General features: G+C 37.5%; 1 protein-coding gene across 2 annotated transcripts in view; it reads left to right on the plus strand.

Annotated features, from left to right (window-relative positions):
- Positions 1-16,777, plus strand: part of esrrga (estrogen-related receptor gamma a) — a 96,542-nt gene that overhangs the window by 57,028 nt on the left and 22,737 nt on the right. For both annotated transcript variants that reach the window (XM_051723397.1, XM_051723398.1), the window contains one exon: positions 2,565-2,747. In XM_051723397.1, coding sequence (XP_051579357.1) covers positions 2,565-2,747 — 183 coding nt within the window. The remainder of the gene's footprint in view (positions 1-2,564; positions 2,748-16,777) is intronic.

Genomic DNA, 16,777 nt, shown 5'->3' on the forward strand with positions numbered 1-16,777 from the left:
AAAATCTATGTTTGTGTTCTGCTGAAGAAAGAGAGTCATGCACATCTGGGATGGCATGAGGGTGAGTATATTTCATTTTGGGTGAATTATTCCTTTAAATGCAGCCTGTATTCTTTTTAACCACAATATAATTTTGATTTGTGCTAAATAAAGTTTCCTTTTTGGACCACCCCAAACATCTGTATAAAAACTGTAAGACATATACATAAATATTTTATTAATATCTCAATGTCACCTTACAGTGGTCTGCCTTCTGATTTGCCTTTCACAAGGAAATTGGATGCAAAACAAGAAAGACAGAGATGTAGTATATTACAGAGCCAATCGACAAAGATGTATGTATGTGTGTGTGTGTGTGTGTGTGTGTGTGTGGAGAGAGAGAGAGAGAGGTCTAATCCGGATTAAATCCAATCTGGCAAAGACATCAAACCCACAATACCGGAGCTTCCGCGCTGTCAGACTGCTCTGCAAACAGACAGCACGGCAGCGCTTAACAGATTTGTCCCTAAAGCCTTTTTACTTAATGGTAGCATATTCTCCTGGAATACAATATGCTTTTATGCATGATAGCAGTGGGAATAATCTTAATTATTACAGTGGTAGAAATCATTTTAGGAATGCGGCACTCTGAATAACCTTCTTCCTAATCCTGCTGATCCCCCTTCCAGGTTCAGGCTTATTTCCATCCACCCAGAGCAACTTATTTGAAAGCTTTTTCTCTCTGTCCAGCTTCTATCCAGTTTCATTACGTTGATTTTTTTTCCCTCATTTTTGTATTCTTGCCTGGGTTAGTGACTTTGTTTCGGTAGTGCCAGTGTGCTGGAGACAGTGGCAATGTTTCCAATGGATATGCACCATGATATATTGGTTCAAAGCTTGACGCCTCTTTTTTAAAGGGATAGCTCACCCTTGTCATTTGTCATCATTCACTCACATTTATGTTGTTCCAAACATATATTTTTGGACTTTTTTTATTCTCTGAACACTAAAGGATATATTAAACAGAATGACAGCCTCAGTCTCCATTCATTTTCATTGTATGGGAAAAAATTATGTTAATTATGACAATAAAAAATATTTTTAAATGACACACCACTGATGTCATTTTATCAGCTGGTAATTCAGAGGACACCCAGTGTTTCAAATGTTTAGGTTATTTTTAGGTGATTTGGAGGTTCGAATGCAGTCTCCCATTAACAGAGGCTTTTATCAGTCTATCTTCAAGCTCTCTCTGTCTTTTCTTTCTCTTCTTTCTATTTCCACAAACAGAGAGGAGTAGCCATGGTCCTAGCCTACCTGATTGATTATTTGCACATACCAAAGGCATGGGGTTTGGAAATTGGGTTGCATTGATTCTAATTAGGGAAACATTAAATAAGATTTACCTAGAGATAGCACTTACAGGCTCCCCCACTCCCTGGAGTAGAGGGGCTGGGCTGATTGATCCATTGTCTACCCTCCTCCAACACACATATACACACACACATCTCAGAAGTTAATGCTTTTTAATTTAGTGATCGTTTTTTTGTGTCCTCAGACCTCAAACACATATGGCCTGGGCCCAAAGTTATTCATTTGGGCTGTGCAAACACACATACACACATAGAAATTCCATTGGTGTATTTGGGTTCTGTCTGCTTATCATATTGCATTGACATAGATGATTAAACAGCAAATTAATTTCATTTAACAGTAAGAGTGTCACTAATGACCTATTCCAATCTCCCTCGCAGACGCAATCCGATCTGAAATGTGTTTCTTTTCTCTCATTAGAGTGACAAAACAACCCCCAACACTAACCTTCGTACCCACAATTTACGGCATGATTCAGAATTAGATTCAGATGAAGAATCCGATTCTGTAGAGCGGTGCTTCTCATTTGGTGGGTTGCAACCCAAAAACGAATTGTCTGCTCTGATAGGATTGCAGACAAGAGGAAAAAACAATGCTGAATGTAAATAACCATATAAAAATGTATAGCTGGTATAGCAAAATAAATAGTATTATTAACTTTTAGCCAACTTTTTAATGGGGGAGAAAATTTCTCTCTCTCTCTCTCTCTCTCTCTCTCTCTCTCTCTCTCTCTCTCTCTCTCTCTCTCTTTTATCACAAACTCTACAGTATTTAACACGAACAGGTTTCATGACATGCTCATATCGGTAAAAACTGTAATATTAATACATTACAATGTTTAAAAAGTGGCATTTTTGTTTCATTTTGTATGATAAAGAATTTTGGTAATTTGTTGGATTGACACTTGATGTCTTGATGTAAAAGTCATGCAGCAAATCAGGTTGAGAATCATTTTCTCCCTGACTATGCACAAGAAACCAAACAAGGTTTTTTTCTTTTTTTTTAGTCATAAATGAAACCAGGCATTCATTAGTAAACCAAAAACAGCATTTTCATTTACACAAACATCACTTTGTCCACCCATACAGAACAATTTTGCCAATATTTCATGTTATCTGATTGCTTTCTTTGTAACTGAACCAAACACTATATGACCTTGCTGGTATAATCCCAATCTGTCTCTTTGTTCTCCCCTCGGTGTTCAAATACAGTCCCCTTTGGCTGCCTTGCAGATAACAAGATTGTGTCTCACTTGCTGGTGGCGGAGCCTGAGAAGATCTACGCCATGCCTGACCCCACCGTGCCCGACAGCGACATCAAAGCCCTGACCACGCTATGTGACCTGGCCGACAGGGAACTGGTGGTCAACATTGGCTGGGCCAAGCATATCCCAGGTAGGACAGATATACAGAGTACTCACATGCATACAGACAAACTCTCAACATGAGCCATGGATTGGTGCTCTGGCATTTAGATGTAGGAGGATTTGGATATAAAATATCTAAAGAACACATTTTATTAGACATGAAAAGTTCACAAATGTACAATTAAATGCTAGTGCAATTTATTTATAAACAAGCTACTTAGTAATACAGTGGGGTACAAAAGTTTCACATTTTTCTAATTTAATAAAAATAAAATAAAAAATAATATAATTTATTTTACCAGCATACAAATACTATTCTTTGTTTTACATGTTATCAAGATGCTAAAACTTCTGTTTATCTCCCAGGTGAAATTAAATTTTTGGATCACATTTTTTTTTTAATGTGGTCTCAGATTTTTGGACCCTACTGTATGTGCAAATATTTAACTGTAGACCATGTTTGTATCTGTTGGAGTAATTGCTGTTTTCAGCAAGTGCAAAACACTATCCTGGACTCTAAACAAACCTGCGCCTTGTCAATCAAGGTCATTTGCCATCACTCAGGCCACTACTGACACATTCCTTAGCTCAGCATTTTTCCTCCCTGTGTGAAAGAGGACAGGGATCAATTTGTTTAGTTTTAGCTTAATTCCTCTCTCAGTATACCGTGATATCTGCAGGAGAGGAGGGCAGGCATTTTCTCCTGCTGCCTTGGCCCACCAGCAGCAACTTCATTGAAAGGATTTCTGACATTAGCCATGAACGATAATGGCTTGACTGACCATGATTGAGACTGCTGCTTATTGCCCCTCTCCACAAGACAAAATGAGGAGTTTCCAGTAATCTATTTAAAGCCCTTCTTTTGCATTTAATCTGAGACGGCCCTGGTCACAGACAGTGGCAGCCCACTTCAGTCCTCAATATTTGAAAAGAGCTTCCCATAGGTGACTAACTGTGGAGAGAGAGAAAGAATGACCCAGGCTTGTCCTGTGAATTTAACTTGATTCTCCCCATGTTCAGGAAGCCACTCTGCTGGAACTGCTGGGATGTGGCACATTTATAAATGTATTTAATGCTTAATTAATTATAGTATAGTATAGGCGTTGCATAGACTAGTCGACTAGTCAACTATAACTAATGTTGTTGACACTGTCAGCCTAAAGTCAACTTGTCACTTTTCATGTGATTTACAAAACATCTCTCTAGGAAATGCAACAGGTGGTGGATTTCCGAAACGTAAGATGGCAATGGAAGACACATTCCTTTTAATGAGGAAAGCTCTACCAGATTTGTTAGGGTTAGGTTTAGGGGTTGGGTTATATTGTCTCTGACCAATCAGGCAGTGCTTTCCTGGTGAATATTACTGAACCGCCCAATCAGTTATCGCTTTACTCATGAATATAAATTACTCTTCCCCTGTCATCCTATGTTTTGGAAAGTTGTCAACAGTAGTGGAGGCTGATGGCTCTGCACTGAAGAGTGAAGTGTATCAAATGTACTTTGATAAAGATGACACAGATGCTACAGTAACCTCCAATATATGCAAAGTTGCCTTCAAAAATAATAGAAATACTAATGCTATGCATAATTATTTAGAAAGGATAGGATGGCATAGATGATGTCACGACTAGTCAAATTCAACTCAACTAATGGGCTTAACCAGTTGACTATTAAAAATCAGTAGTTGTGCAACTGCTAGTATAGTATAGTATAGTATAGTATAGTGTAGTATGATGCTTAGTATAATATAATGTAGCATATTATAGAATACAACCCCAATTCCGAAAAAGATGGGACAGTATGAAAAATGCTAATAAAAACAAAAAGGAGTGATTTGTAAATTATATTCACCCTTTGCTATATTGAAAGCACCACAACTATACATAATATGAAGTTTTACCTTGTGAACTGTATTGTTTTTTTGAAAATGTACTGTAAGTTTAAATCAGATGATTGCAACACGCTCCAAAAAAGTTGAGACAGGGGCAGTTTAAGACTAATAACAATTTGATGAGTTGAAATAACAAGGCAATGTGAAACAGGAGATGTTAAACAGGTGAGGCAATTGTGTCATAGCCTCCAAAAACAGCCTAGTTCTTCAAGAGCATGGATCATTCAAGACTTGTCAATTTGCCAACAGATGCCTCAGCAAATAATCCAGCACTTTGAGAACAATGTTCCCCAAAGAATATTGGAAGGATTTTGGGCATTTCACCCTCTACCGTGCACAATATAGTTAAAAGATTCAAGGAATCTGGTAACATTTTGGTGCGTAAAGGGCAAGACAAAAACCACTTCTGAATGCACGTGATCTCTGATCCCTCAGACATCACTTTCTTAAAAAACATAATTCATCTGTTATGGATATCATAAACATGGGCTTGGGATTACTTTAATAAACCTTTGTTAGTCAACACCATTCGCCGCTGCATCCACAGATGCAACTTAAGACTTTACTATGCAAAGCAGAAGCCCTACGTCAACACTGCCCAGTAGTGCTGCCGACTTCTCTGGGCTCGGTCTCATCTTAGATGGAAAGTAGAACAGTGTAACTGTGTTTTTTGGTCCGAAGATTCCACATTTTAAAACGTTTTTTTGAAAAACACAGCCATTGTGTTCTCCGGGCCAAAAAGGAAAAGGACCATCCAAGCTGTTATTAGCATCAGGTCCAAAAGCCAGTGTCTGTATGGGCCAGGGGTGTGTCAGTGCCCATGGCATGGGTAACACACATCTGTGAGAACACCATGAATGCAGACAGATATGTACAAATCTTGGAGCAACATATACTGCCATCCAGCACCATCTTTTCCAGGGACGTTCTTGCATTTTCCAGCATGACAACTTCCAACCACATACTGCGTGGATTTTAAGTGCATGACTGTGTAAGCAGAGAGTATGGGTGCTAGATTGGCCTGCCCGCAGTCCTGACCTGTCTCCAATTGAGAATGTGTGGCGCATTATGAAGCACATTAGATGGCAACAAAGACCCCATACAGTTGTGCAGCTAAAGACCTACATTATGGATGAATGGGGAAAATTCCACTTTCTAAACTTAACAAACTTGTGTCTTCAGTGCCCAAATGCTTAATAAGTATTATTAGAAGAAATGGTGATGTTTCACAGTGGTAAACACTCGACTGTCCCAACTTTTTTGGATTGTGTTGAAATCATCTGATTTGAAATTACTGCAACTTTTTTTTTTAAATAATGAAACTCACATGGTAAAACATATAATGTGTAGTTGTAGTGCTTTCGATATAGCAAAGGGTGAATATAATTTACAAATCGCACATTTTAGTTTTTATTAGCATTTTTCATACTGTCCCAACTTTTTTGGAATTGGGGTTGTAATAAGGTATATACATTACAGTATATTAAGGGTAAAAAGTTTATACTCGCCAAATGCTAAATGTGAGTAAAAACTTGACTTTAGTGAGTAAATAAAACTACTCAAAAAGTTACAACTCATGATTTAAATAAAAAAAAATAATACTCCGACCTTTGCTGATATAAATTATATGAGCGATTCAAATCCAAGACATACAAATCATCCACTAAAGAAAATGTGTTGCCACTGACACGTCTTCTAACCACATTTACATAAGTGTAAAATTGGTAAATCAGTATGGGAATAACAAGTTTAAACCACCAGAATGACAATATGAGGTGTAGTGAATGTTTCATTATATAAATACACTATATATAGTGAATGTTATATATACACTAACGGTCAAAAGTTTTGAAACACTTACTCATTCTTTATTATAATTTCTTTTCACATTTTAGAATAATAGTAAAGTCATTAAAACTATGGAGTAACATAAATGGAACTATGGGAATTATGTTGTGACTAAACAAATCCAAAATAAATCAAAACTGTGTTATATTTTAGCATCTTCATAGTACTCACCCTTTGCCTAGAATTTTCAGAAATGTACTCTTGACATTTTCTCAACCAACTTCTTGAGGTATCACCCTGGGATGCTTTTTAAACAGTACTGACCATCTATATGCTGGGCACTTATTGGCTGCTTTTCTTTATTATTTGGTCCAAGTCATCAATTTCAAAAACTTTTTTCTAAATTAAATTTTAGATTTATAATTAAATAAATTAATATGGTGGCACAATTATATTTTTGTCTTCAAAAATAATTTCAAACATTTAAGCATACACCTTCATATCAAAAGATTTTTAAAATCATGAGAAACATTTCAGTCAAGTGTTTCAAACATTTTGACCGGTAGTGTGTATATATATATATATATATATATATATATATATATATATATATATATATATATATATATATATATATATTATAAATGATTATAAGTCAATTATAATATTATAATATTATTACATTTATTTTAACAATAATTTATAATGCAAAAAAAACTAAATTAAAAACACTGGAAAAAAAAAAAAATTCTAAGTATATAAGTATCACAGAACAGTACACCATATACTACAGTTTATGAAAATATGGGGTTTCCTATCGTTTCTTTATATCCTTCCTTTTCAGTCTTGTAAGTATATGCATCAGTCTCAGTGTGTATATGAACTTTTGCTGCTATATGTTTGCGCATTAGCACATTCATTGTTTTGTTTTGTGCGATTCTGCGCAATGTCCACGTGTGTTTATTAATTTCATAGACTCCATCTGTTCAGAAAGCAAACAGAGAGGTCTCTTAATCGGCAGTGTGTGTTTGGCGCTAGAGTTCACATTCTGTGTGTCTGCATCAGAAAGGGAGCGATTGCTCAGCAGAAGAGAGATGATTGTTTGATTAGACCTCAGCAGGCAATTCTGTGTGTGTTTGAAGAGGATGAAGCCCCCTCATCTCCGGAGCAGGTATTCCTGTGGCTCTCATCTCCTCCTCCTCACGCATCTCCTCCTCCGAATGCCACTGTATCCTGATGAAAATGTTGTGATCTTATAGCAAGATAAAGTATAAAGAAAGGATTTGTGACCCTCGGTCAAAGTTGCCATCTTACTCGTTACTCCTTTCTTCCTCTTTCTCCCTATTTTTCACCCACACAAACAGTTTTTCTCTCAAAATAATATTTTTTCAACAGGATACCAATCTTAACCTTAAGCGAACACAATCAGACAAACACACACACAACGGTCAAGCTCTGTAAACGGCCCCTTTTTAACCTCCCCTAACCACTCAGCCACAACCCTTCCATTTCAACCAAAGTGTGTGTGTGTGTGTGTGTTTTTGTGTGTGTGTTGTGTGTGTGTGTGTGTGTGTGTGTGTGTGTGTGTGTGTGTGTGTGTGTGTGTGTGTGTGTGTGTTTCGGCATTTTTCTCTTTTTAGACCAGTTTGTCTCTGTGGTACAGTAATTTTTTTAATCAAATTGATGAAGGCCTCCAATCTCCCCGAGAGCCCAAGCCAATTTATGGCTCATGATACGGCGGCTATGTTGCTAACAGACGTAACAAACTGTCAGCCTCTCGCACAGAAGCTAATTTGAAGTCATTAGGTGTGCAGCGTACGGGCAACAATTTGTTACGGTGGTTAGGAGCGCCGCTGACATTTCTGAGCGCCTTCGCTTACGATCTGTCCTAGGCGAAGAGCAGGCAAATTGTAAACTAATTTAAACATCACTCAGTATTACTGGAGCTGCCGCTGCGGAGAGCTGGCGGATAATGAAGCAGTCTGTGTTTTGCGGAATGGAGTTAAAGACGCCTCGACCACAGCTCCCTCCGCCAGAAACGCAGACATAGGAGCTCCTTTCTGATTGCTTTTTTAATGTGCGGAGACTTCGCCCTTCTCTCTCCTCTGATCATTTACATGCTCATGTAGGCCGTGAAAACATTTGATATGCCATTCTGGGGGTTTACAAACACACAGCAAAAAAGGGTGTTCAAACAAAACCCAGCATTGCCCATTCACAGGCTTCCTCTAAGCCAGGCATTATGAGAGACAGCTGGATTTGGAAATGTGATATTAACTAAATATGAGGGCGGAAAAAGGCGGAATCGCCTTTAAATGACATAATGTGGATTAGGGTGAGGAATCTCATTTGCGAGATTAAAGCATTCAGTCTGTAATTTTATGTTTGCATTTAAGCTGCGTGTCACTGCATGAGGGGAGAGGAAAGTGCAAATGTTTTTTACGTTTGTGGAAGTAGAAAAGGAAAAAAGAAAGCCCATTCAAAACTACTTTTATCTGTAAATAGAATTAGAGCCCACTCATGCTAGCCAGGAGAAATAAAAATAAATGAAAATGTACTGTCATGCAGTTGTGACATTCCTTATCGTAACACAGTGGTGCACAATGGCGGGCGGTCGCACTTGACTTGACGAGCGGGCTTCAAGAATGGCCAGTGTGTGGACCGGCGGTGGCTTTTTAGCATGACAGGGCCCTCACTATTAAGGGCCCTTTATGCTGCCTGAAATTGCTCGGGCATCTCCCATTCTTGGTCCTATCTCAGGGACTTTCTCTTTTTCTTTATTTCCCTTTCAATTTTCACTGGCACGCGAATAAGCGTGTGCTAACACAATATGATTGAGCTGTAAAATGGAACCCTGTCGGCTCTAATCTCTTTTATGTAGATACCGAGGTACTGCCACACTCCACTTCATTCCTCTGCCTCCTCCGCCCCCACCACCTCCATCTTTTTCTCTCTCTTGCTCTTTCTACACATTCCTGTCCCTCTCTCCCTCTGCCTACCCTCTCTCTCATTGCCTCAATTGTCAGGGCCAGTGCATTCGTAATAGGTTCAAGAGAAGGAGCAAGAGGAACCTAGTCATAGAAGCGAGACTCCTACTCAAATATTGCGGTCGAGGTTTCTCAGGGCATAATAAGACGATTACGTGCTCGCCGGACAGGCTCACCATTGAGCTGCATGTGGGATTAGCATATTTGCCCGGAAACCTTGTTAAGGCAAAAAACAGGAGGTGCTTAGTCAGTGCAATCTGCAGACGTGATTGAGGTGTTATCATTATTGGCTGACCTGTGTATGTGGGCTTAGTGGCCTGTTCTGGATAAGAACAATAGCAATTAAAGTTTCCAGGACAAAGTATACACACTACTGCCCCAAGGCTGCTGCCATGCACACTCTTTGTGTGGTTTTAGATTTTTTTATGTTTTATTTATCTAATTCTCTCTCAGTCTCAGGCATTGGGCAGCCAGGGAGATGTCTTAATCAGGAGCTGAGCGAGGGATTTATCTATAGCATAGGTTTGCTTTCTCCATGAGCCTTCTTCCAACCCTTAATCTTCAGAATGGAAAAACAAACTTGAGATAGAGGTCTTATGATCATTCTTGCTGTTGTAAGACACTGAAGAATGCACATTTCACACACAGTTTGCACTTTAACCTGTGATGCCATCATCAGCTCTCTCATGGGTTATGTTCCTTTAATTGTTACAAGGGCATTTTGGTCATTCTGTCTGCTTTATGAGCTTGATGTGGTCCTCTGCTGTTGTAGCCCATCCGCCTCAAGGTTCGACGTGTTGTACATTCTGAGATGCTGTTCTGCTCACTACAATTGTACAGGGTGGTTATTTGAGTTACTGTAGCCTTTCTGTCAGCTCGAACCAGTCTGGTCACTCTTTGTTGACCTCTCTCATCAACCAGGCATTTCTGTCCGCAAAACTGCTGCTCATTGGATGTTTTTTGTTTTTGGCACCATTCTGAGTAAACTCTAGAGACTGTTGTGCATGAAAATCCCAGGAGATCAGAAGTTACAGAAATACTCAAACCAGCCTGTCTGGCACCAACAATCATGCCACGGTCAAAATTACTGAGATCACATTTTTCCCCAATTCTGATGGTTGATGTGAACATTATCTGAAGCTCCTGACCCGTATCTGCATGATTTTATGAATTGCACTGCTGCCACATGATTGACAGATTAGATAATAACATGAATAAGTAGGTGTACAGGTGTTCCTAATAAAGTGCTCGGTGATTGTATGCGTCAGATTGATCTCTTTGGCTGTTTCACCAGATCTCACTGCTTTTTATCATCCTACGCAATGAGAATCACATTTTTGAGATGTCTTGTCATGTTAAAAATAGTTCTTTTGAAAACCAGAAAAAACTAAAACTTTTAAAAACGCACCACAAGACCTCTGCATTCTGTTCCATTCAGTTGCACTGTGTCTACCTCTCTCACTCTTCCAATATGTTGAGCGCTCACATACCATTGTATATAGTGTTGACACAAATTGCTGTCTAGTGAATCGAGCCATAAAGTTTTGAAAATTATTCCGTAACCTATCACAAAAAAATAAAATCATGTTGACATGTACGTGAAAAGTTATTGAATTTCGATCAGTGTAAAATTTGAAAAAAGGTGGAAAAAGTCACACAATTATTTTTTCGTGATGACTGTCACTTCCGAGTACTGAAGTACCCAGTTTTTTTTTTTTTTTTTACATGTGAAACATGCAGTCTGTGAGAAGCAGTCCTGCATTTCCGTTCTCTGTCTCTGAGTTTTTTCCCTCCCTCTTTCTCACCCCAGTATAATTTTGACTGAATGTGCTTCTAGTTTTGTCTCATTAGCTCCGTGACCCACTGGAGGAAGAGCTAATCATATGTAAACATAATTATGTGTAAACTGGAGTGAAGCCCCATATTCCTCCTCACTCATGCTGGTGTGCCTGCCAGTGCTTTTCCCAGATGTGTTTTTGGGACCCCCCTCCTCCTCTTCTCTCGCCCAGATGAGAGGAGAAAACCCATTCATGACACCCCCCACCAATATCCACACTCCAACCAATCTCTAAATACGGCCTTGTCTGTCACCGCCTTCTGCCTGACACACTGCAAATATTGATTAATAGATGCCCTAAGCTCCTTTTAGCAAATCAAAATTTCACTTTTAGCAGGGGTTTCACTCCTGATACATTCAGCAAAGTGAGACACAATAAATTAAGTCTGACACTCACAGAAAAAGGCTATACAGACAGAGCAAAGATAGGAGAAAATGTGTCAGTGTGTGCACGTGCTCTCTCTCTCTCTCTCTCTCTCTCTCTCTCTCTCAGCTACTTAACCTACATTATTTAAACAGATTAATTACCTTAAGAATGAAAGACACTTTCTCAAATGCATACATACATAATTACACAGACATGTTCTGTTGCAAGAATGTCACTAGGTCACCCATTCATATTAGAATGAATTCACAGTAGTTTAAAGACTATGTAAAAATTACTGATAAACCCATTGCTAAGGTACCGTACTTTAATAGCTTAGGGCCTAACCAACCAAGATTAAACAAGGAAAACAAAGACCTCTTAATGTGATCCAGGTCCAGTATTGCTGTGATGTCCTGCACAGTTAGTACACCTTATATTAGCATTTAGTACTATATCAAATGCTTTCTTGCCAAAGCAACATGCAAATAATATACAATTTATTATTACAATAATTTTCGATTATTAAATACCTGATGAAGGTTGCATGACCGAAATGTTGTAATAATAAATTGTAGCAGCAAAGGGATATTCCGGATTCAACTCAAGTTAAGCTCAATCGACAGCATTTGTGGCATAATGTTGATGACCCAAAACAATTATTTTGACTCGTCCATCGTCATCCGTCGCAAAAATCAAAGTTACAGTGTGGCACTTACAATTGAAGAGAATGGGGCCAGTTTTTGGAAGGTTTAAAGGCAGAAATGTGAAGCTTATGTTTTTATAAAAGCACTTACATTAATTCTTCTGTTAGAATTAATGTATTATTTGAGCTGTAAAGTTGTTTAAAACGTAATGTTTACAGTCATTTTAGGGTTTAAGGATTTGTTGACATAGCATCGTCATGGCAACAAAGTTGTAAAATTGGCTATATTTTTACACAGAAAAGGTTAGTAAGCAATTTTATCACATTAAAATCATGTTAACACACATAATGTTAACGTCTTGTGGCTATACATTTGAAACAGTGAGTATTTTAACGTTTACGAATTGGCCCCATTCACTTCCATTCTAAGTGCCTCACTATAACCCAGATTTTTGCTTTCTTTAAAGAAAAGCAAGGGTAATTCAAAAAACATTTTTGTGGTAATCAATATTATGCCACAAAAGCTGTCGATTGAGCTTAACTTGTATTGAACCCGGAATATTCCTTTAAAATAACTGAATAAAATATTGTAACAACATCTGAACTAGATGATGATTTATCGTAGATAACAATATTAAGTTTTAGATTTAAGTAGTTTCACACTCTTTCTCTAGAAATTCCTCTGTTGATTTTTTACTTCATACGTGTGTGAGATTTGAGTAGCTACCAGATAAACATTTATTTTATCATTTATTTTTATATACACTACCGGTCAAAAGTTTTGAAACACTTACTCATTCTTTATTATAATTTTTTTTCACATTTAAGAATAATAGTAAAGTCATTAAAACTATGGAATAACATAAATGGAACTATGGGAATTATGTTGTGACTAAACAAATCCAAAATAAATCAAAACTGTGTTATATTTTAGCATCTTCAGAGTAGTCCCCCTTTGCCTAGAATTTTCAGACATGTACTCCTGACATTTTCTCAACCAACTTCTTGAGGTATCACCCTGGGATGCTTTTTAAACAGTATTGAAGGAGTTCCCATCTATGTTGGGCACTTATTGGCTGCTTTTCTTTATTATTTGGTCCAAGTCATCAATTTCAAAAACTTTTTTTTTTAATTAAATTTTAGTTTTATAATGAAATAAATTAATATGTTGGCACAATTATATTTTTGTCTACAAAACTAATTTCAAACATTTAAGCATACGCCTTCAGATCAAAAGATTTTTAAGATCATGAGAAACATTTCAGTCAAGTGTTTCAAAACTTTTGACCGGTAGTGTGTATAAAATAATATAGCTGTGTATATTACATTTTTTTTTTTTTTGTCTGTTTGCCTTAATATTATATTGTTAGAATTCAGGAGGGATTTCCATGTTATGGAATATCTTTTTTGATTATGTGTTTTGATTACATGATGGATGACTTCATGTGAACATTACTCACCATAGTTAAAAATTGATTCCCTCCTTGAAATTAATATGATGTATTTTAGTACATTATACACCACAGAGTATGGAGTGACTGTCCATCTGATACAATACACATTGCCTAACCTACACCACACATGTAAACACATCTGCCTTTGCCTATTTCAAATGCAACTGACAGAAGACACATTTGCATCATGCTTTGCACTTCAGCAGGAGACACTAGCATTTGTGTTGATCTGTCCCTTTTATGTGTCTGTCTTCATAAAGAACACATTTGCTTTATAAAGGCTGAAAAAGAGCTGACTAGGTGTGATAGTAACCTTCTGCCCCTTTCACCAGTGCTGCATTCTTACCAACCCATCAGGCCCTCTGTTTGTCCCGCAGCCAGCGGGGGGGCGGCCCTGTGTGATTGCCCGTTGAAAAAACAAGGCATTAGTGCTCATTTTTCCCTCTTATTAGTTTGATTACATTTGCAAATCAAATCAATCCATCAGGCAGTTTGTGGAGGGCCGCGTCCTGCAATCTGAAAGGGCCTCCTCGTAATCTCCATCTAATAAGATGCAAATGTGTCATATCAGTAAGTAACCAATAAATCATCGCTGTGTCTCCGCCAATCATTAACCATCACAATGAACAGTCAATTTTTAGTATTTTCAATTTGTGATATGCTGGTGGAATATAAAGATAGATGGATGTAATTATACAAACCAAACTCTATTTCAATCCCCCTTCCCCTGCTCTCATTTCCAACAGCAAATTTACTAGGAGGTAGAACAGGCCTGTCATTATATTACAATGTTTTTATTTTTTTCTAGAGGTTTATGCAAAGTTCACAGACAGGCTCGTAACTGCCCGCCCCTGAAACCCCACCCCAAAATATCAGTTCATGGGGCATCATCTCCAACAGAAGGAAAGCAGGCAGGAAAATGGGATTGGATTTGAGCTGTCGGCTGGCTCTGAGGAATTATAACCTTACTGTGGTTTGTGTGTATCTGTGTGTGTACAGCAGTGTGCATATAAGTAAGGCAGTGAATTAGGCAGTGAGTTAAACAGGCAGCTCTTCCTGGATGCACTTAAAATTAAGGAAATATTTCACCCAAAAATGAAAGTTCTGTCATCATTTACTCACACTCATGTTGTTCCAAACCCATTGAACTTTCTTCTGTGGAACAAAAATGAAGATTTTTGGGAGAGTGAAAGCCGGAGTCACCATTCACTTTCATTGTATGGAAAAAAGATGCAATGAAAGTCAATAGTGACTGAGGCTGTCATTCTCCCTTACATCTCCCTTTGTGTTCCATGGAAGATTACTCGAAAATATATACTTAACATTGAAATATCAAGTTGATATTTCATGATGTTTCATAATTTTATGAGAACTGGTTGTAAACAGAATTTTAACTCAATAACACACTTCAAGTCCGGCCTGGGTCATGTCCCGATCTCAATTGCCCTCTTTCTCCCCCTCCACTTTCCTGTCAGTTCTTCCCTGAACTATAATAAAGGACAAAATCTAATAAGTAAAAAGTCATAAGAGAAAAAAAAAATTCTAGTTCAAATACAGTATATATTAATTACTTCCCTCACAGTAATGCCCATATGGACATTCTCGACATCTAAATGTCGTCACGCACCCCCCCCCCCCCCTCTCTCCATTCACCATTTTTCATATTTGAATGTAAATTCAAATTTAAATGTCTACTACCCTAAGTGTGTCCAAAATGTACTTTCCCCCTTTCTGAATTTCCCTCTTTGGCTCTTTTGTTGCAGTACCTCAGGTATAGAGAGTTTCCCCCCAAAGAACCTCTTCTGTACTTCTAAGCCTGAGAAGCCATTGTGTCTCACAAAACTGGCATCAGCATATTCCTTTTCACCTCATTCTTTTCCCCTGCACATTTTGCACATAAAATGTGGCCCTCCTAAAATAAGTCCTCGTGTTTATCATGATCAATGCTTTCATGCATTACTATGTTATATTATTCTCTCTGTTCTGAAATAGCAATACGTCATGGTGTAGGTACTCTCGCATCCCTCGCTATATTTTAATTCCTGTGTGTCTGTGTGTGTATGGGTAAGGTTTTTTCCTATATTGTGAGGACCAAATGTCCCCTCAAGGATAAAAAAACCTGAAATTATGACGAAAACATACATTTTTAAAATGTCCGCAATTTTTAACAAAAAAATAAAATAAAAAATGGTACTATAAAAAAGCGAATTGGTTAACATATACGGTAAAAAATGATAATATATTTAACAAGAAAATACATGTCTTGAAAAAGTATGATTTTTTTGTGTAATTAATGTTTACATTTATATTATGTTTAATAAGAGAACATATGTACCATAAAGGTAAAGTATTTTTAAACATTATGGGTAAAAACAATAATCGTGTCATTCCTGAAGTCCCTGAGTGATCCATCACATTTCATTATATTTTGTGGAAATATGTTATGTTACTTCTTATTTTTGCTATTGTTTATGTACATTTGAGTGTTCTATGTTATTTTTTAGTTTAGTTTATTGCATTATTATAGTATCACATGTGTTACCCTGATGGTGTTTTGTGTTTGTGTGGGTAACACTGTGCACTGTGCACGGTCATTGCTCCTGGAAGGGCCACTCTTGATTAACTTTAAGTCATAATGTGACCTTCTGTTACTATGGAGTTTAATACATTTTAAAGTGAAATCAGATTTTTGTTGTTCCAGAAGATTGGTGTATTGAGATTATATAATTTAATAATATACTGTAAATGGGTGTGTACTGTAAAATATTGTATATATATGCACCAAAATAAAATCCCATAATGCCTGTAACATGGTCATTTTTTACGGCAAATTTCTGTCAACCACAGCTGACAATATTTTACCATAAATGTAATTTTTTTTTTACAGTTTACAAATTTTTAGATGAAAATGTAAAAATTTTGAAAGCTTTGTGTGAGGGCAACGTGAATACACAGGAAGTCGGCATGTTGTTTCTGAGAGTGGCCACATTACGCAGACTCACCGAGAAGTGTGTTTTCCTTCCCCTGTGGCGTGACTGGAATTGCGTTGCGTCAACGGTGTGGGAGACTCATGTTCAGATCCCATGTAATC

Source organism: Myxocyprinus asiaticus, chromosome 17, assembly GCF_019703515.2.
Source record: "Myxocyprinus asiaticus isolate MX2 ecotype Aquarium Trade chromosome 17, UBuf_Myxa_2, whole genome shotgun sequence".
Classification (NCBI taxonomy): domain Eukaryota; kingdom Metazoa; phylum Chordata; class Actinopteri; order Cypriniformes; family Catostomidae; genus Myxocyprinus; species Myxocyprinus asiaticus.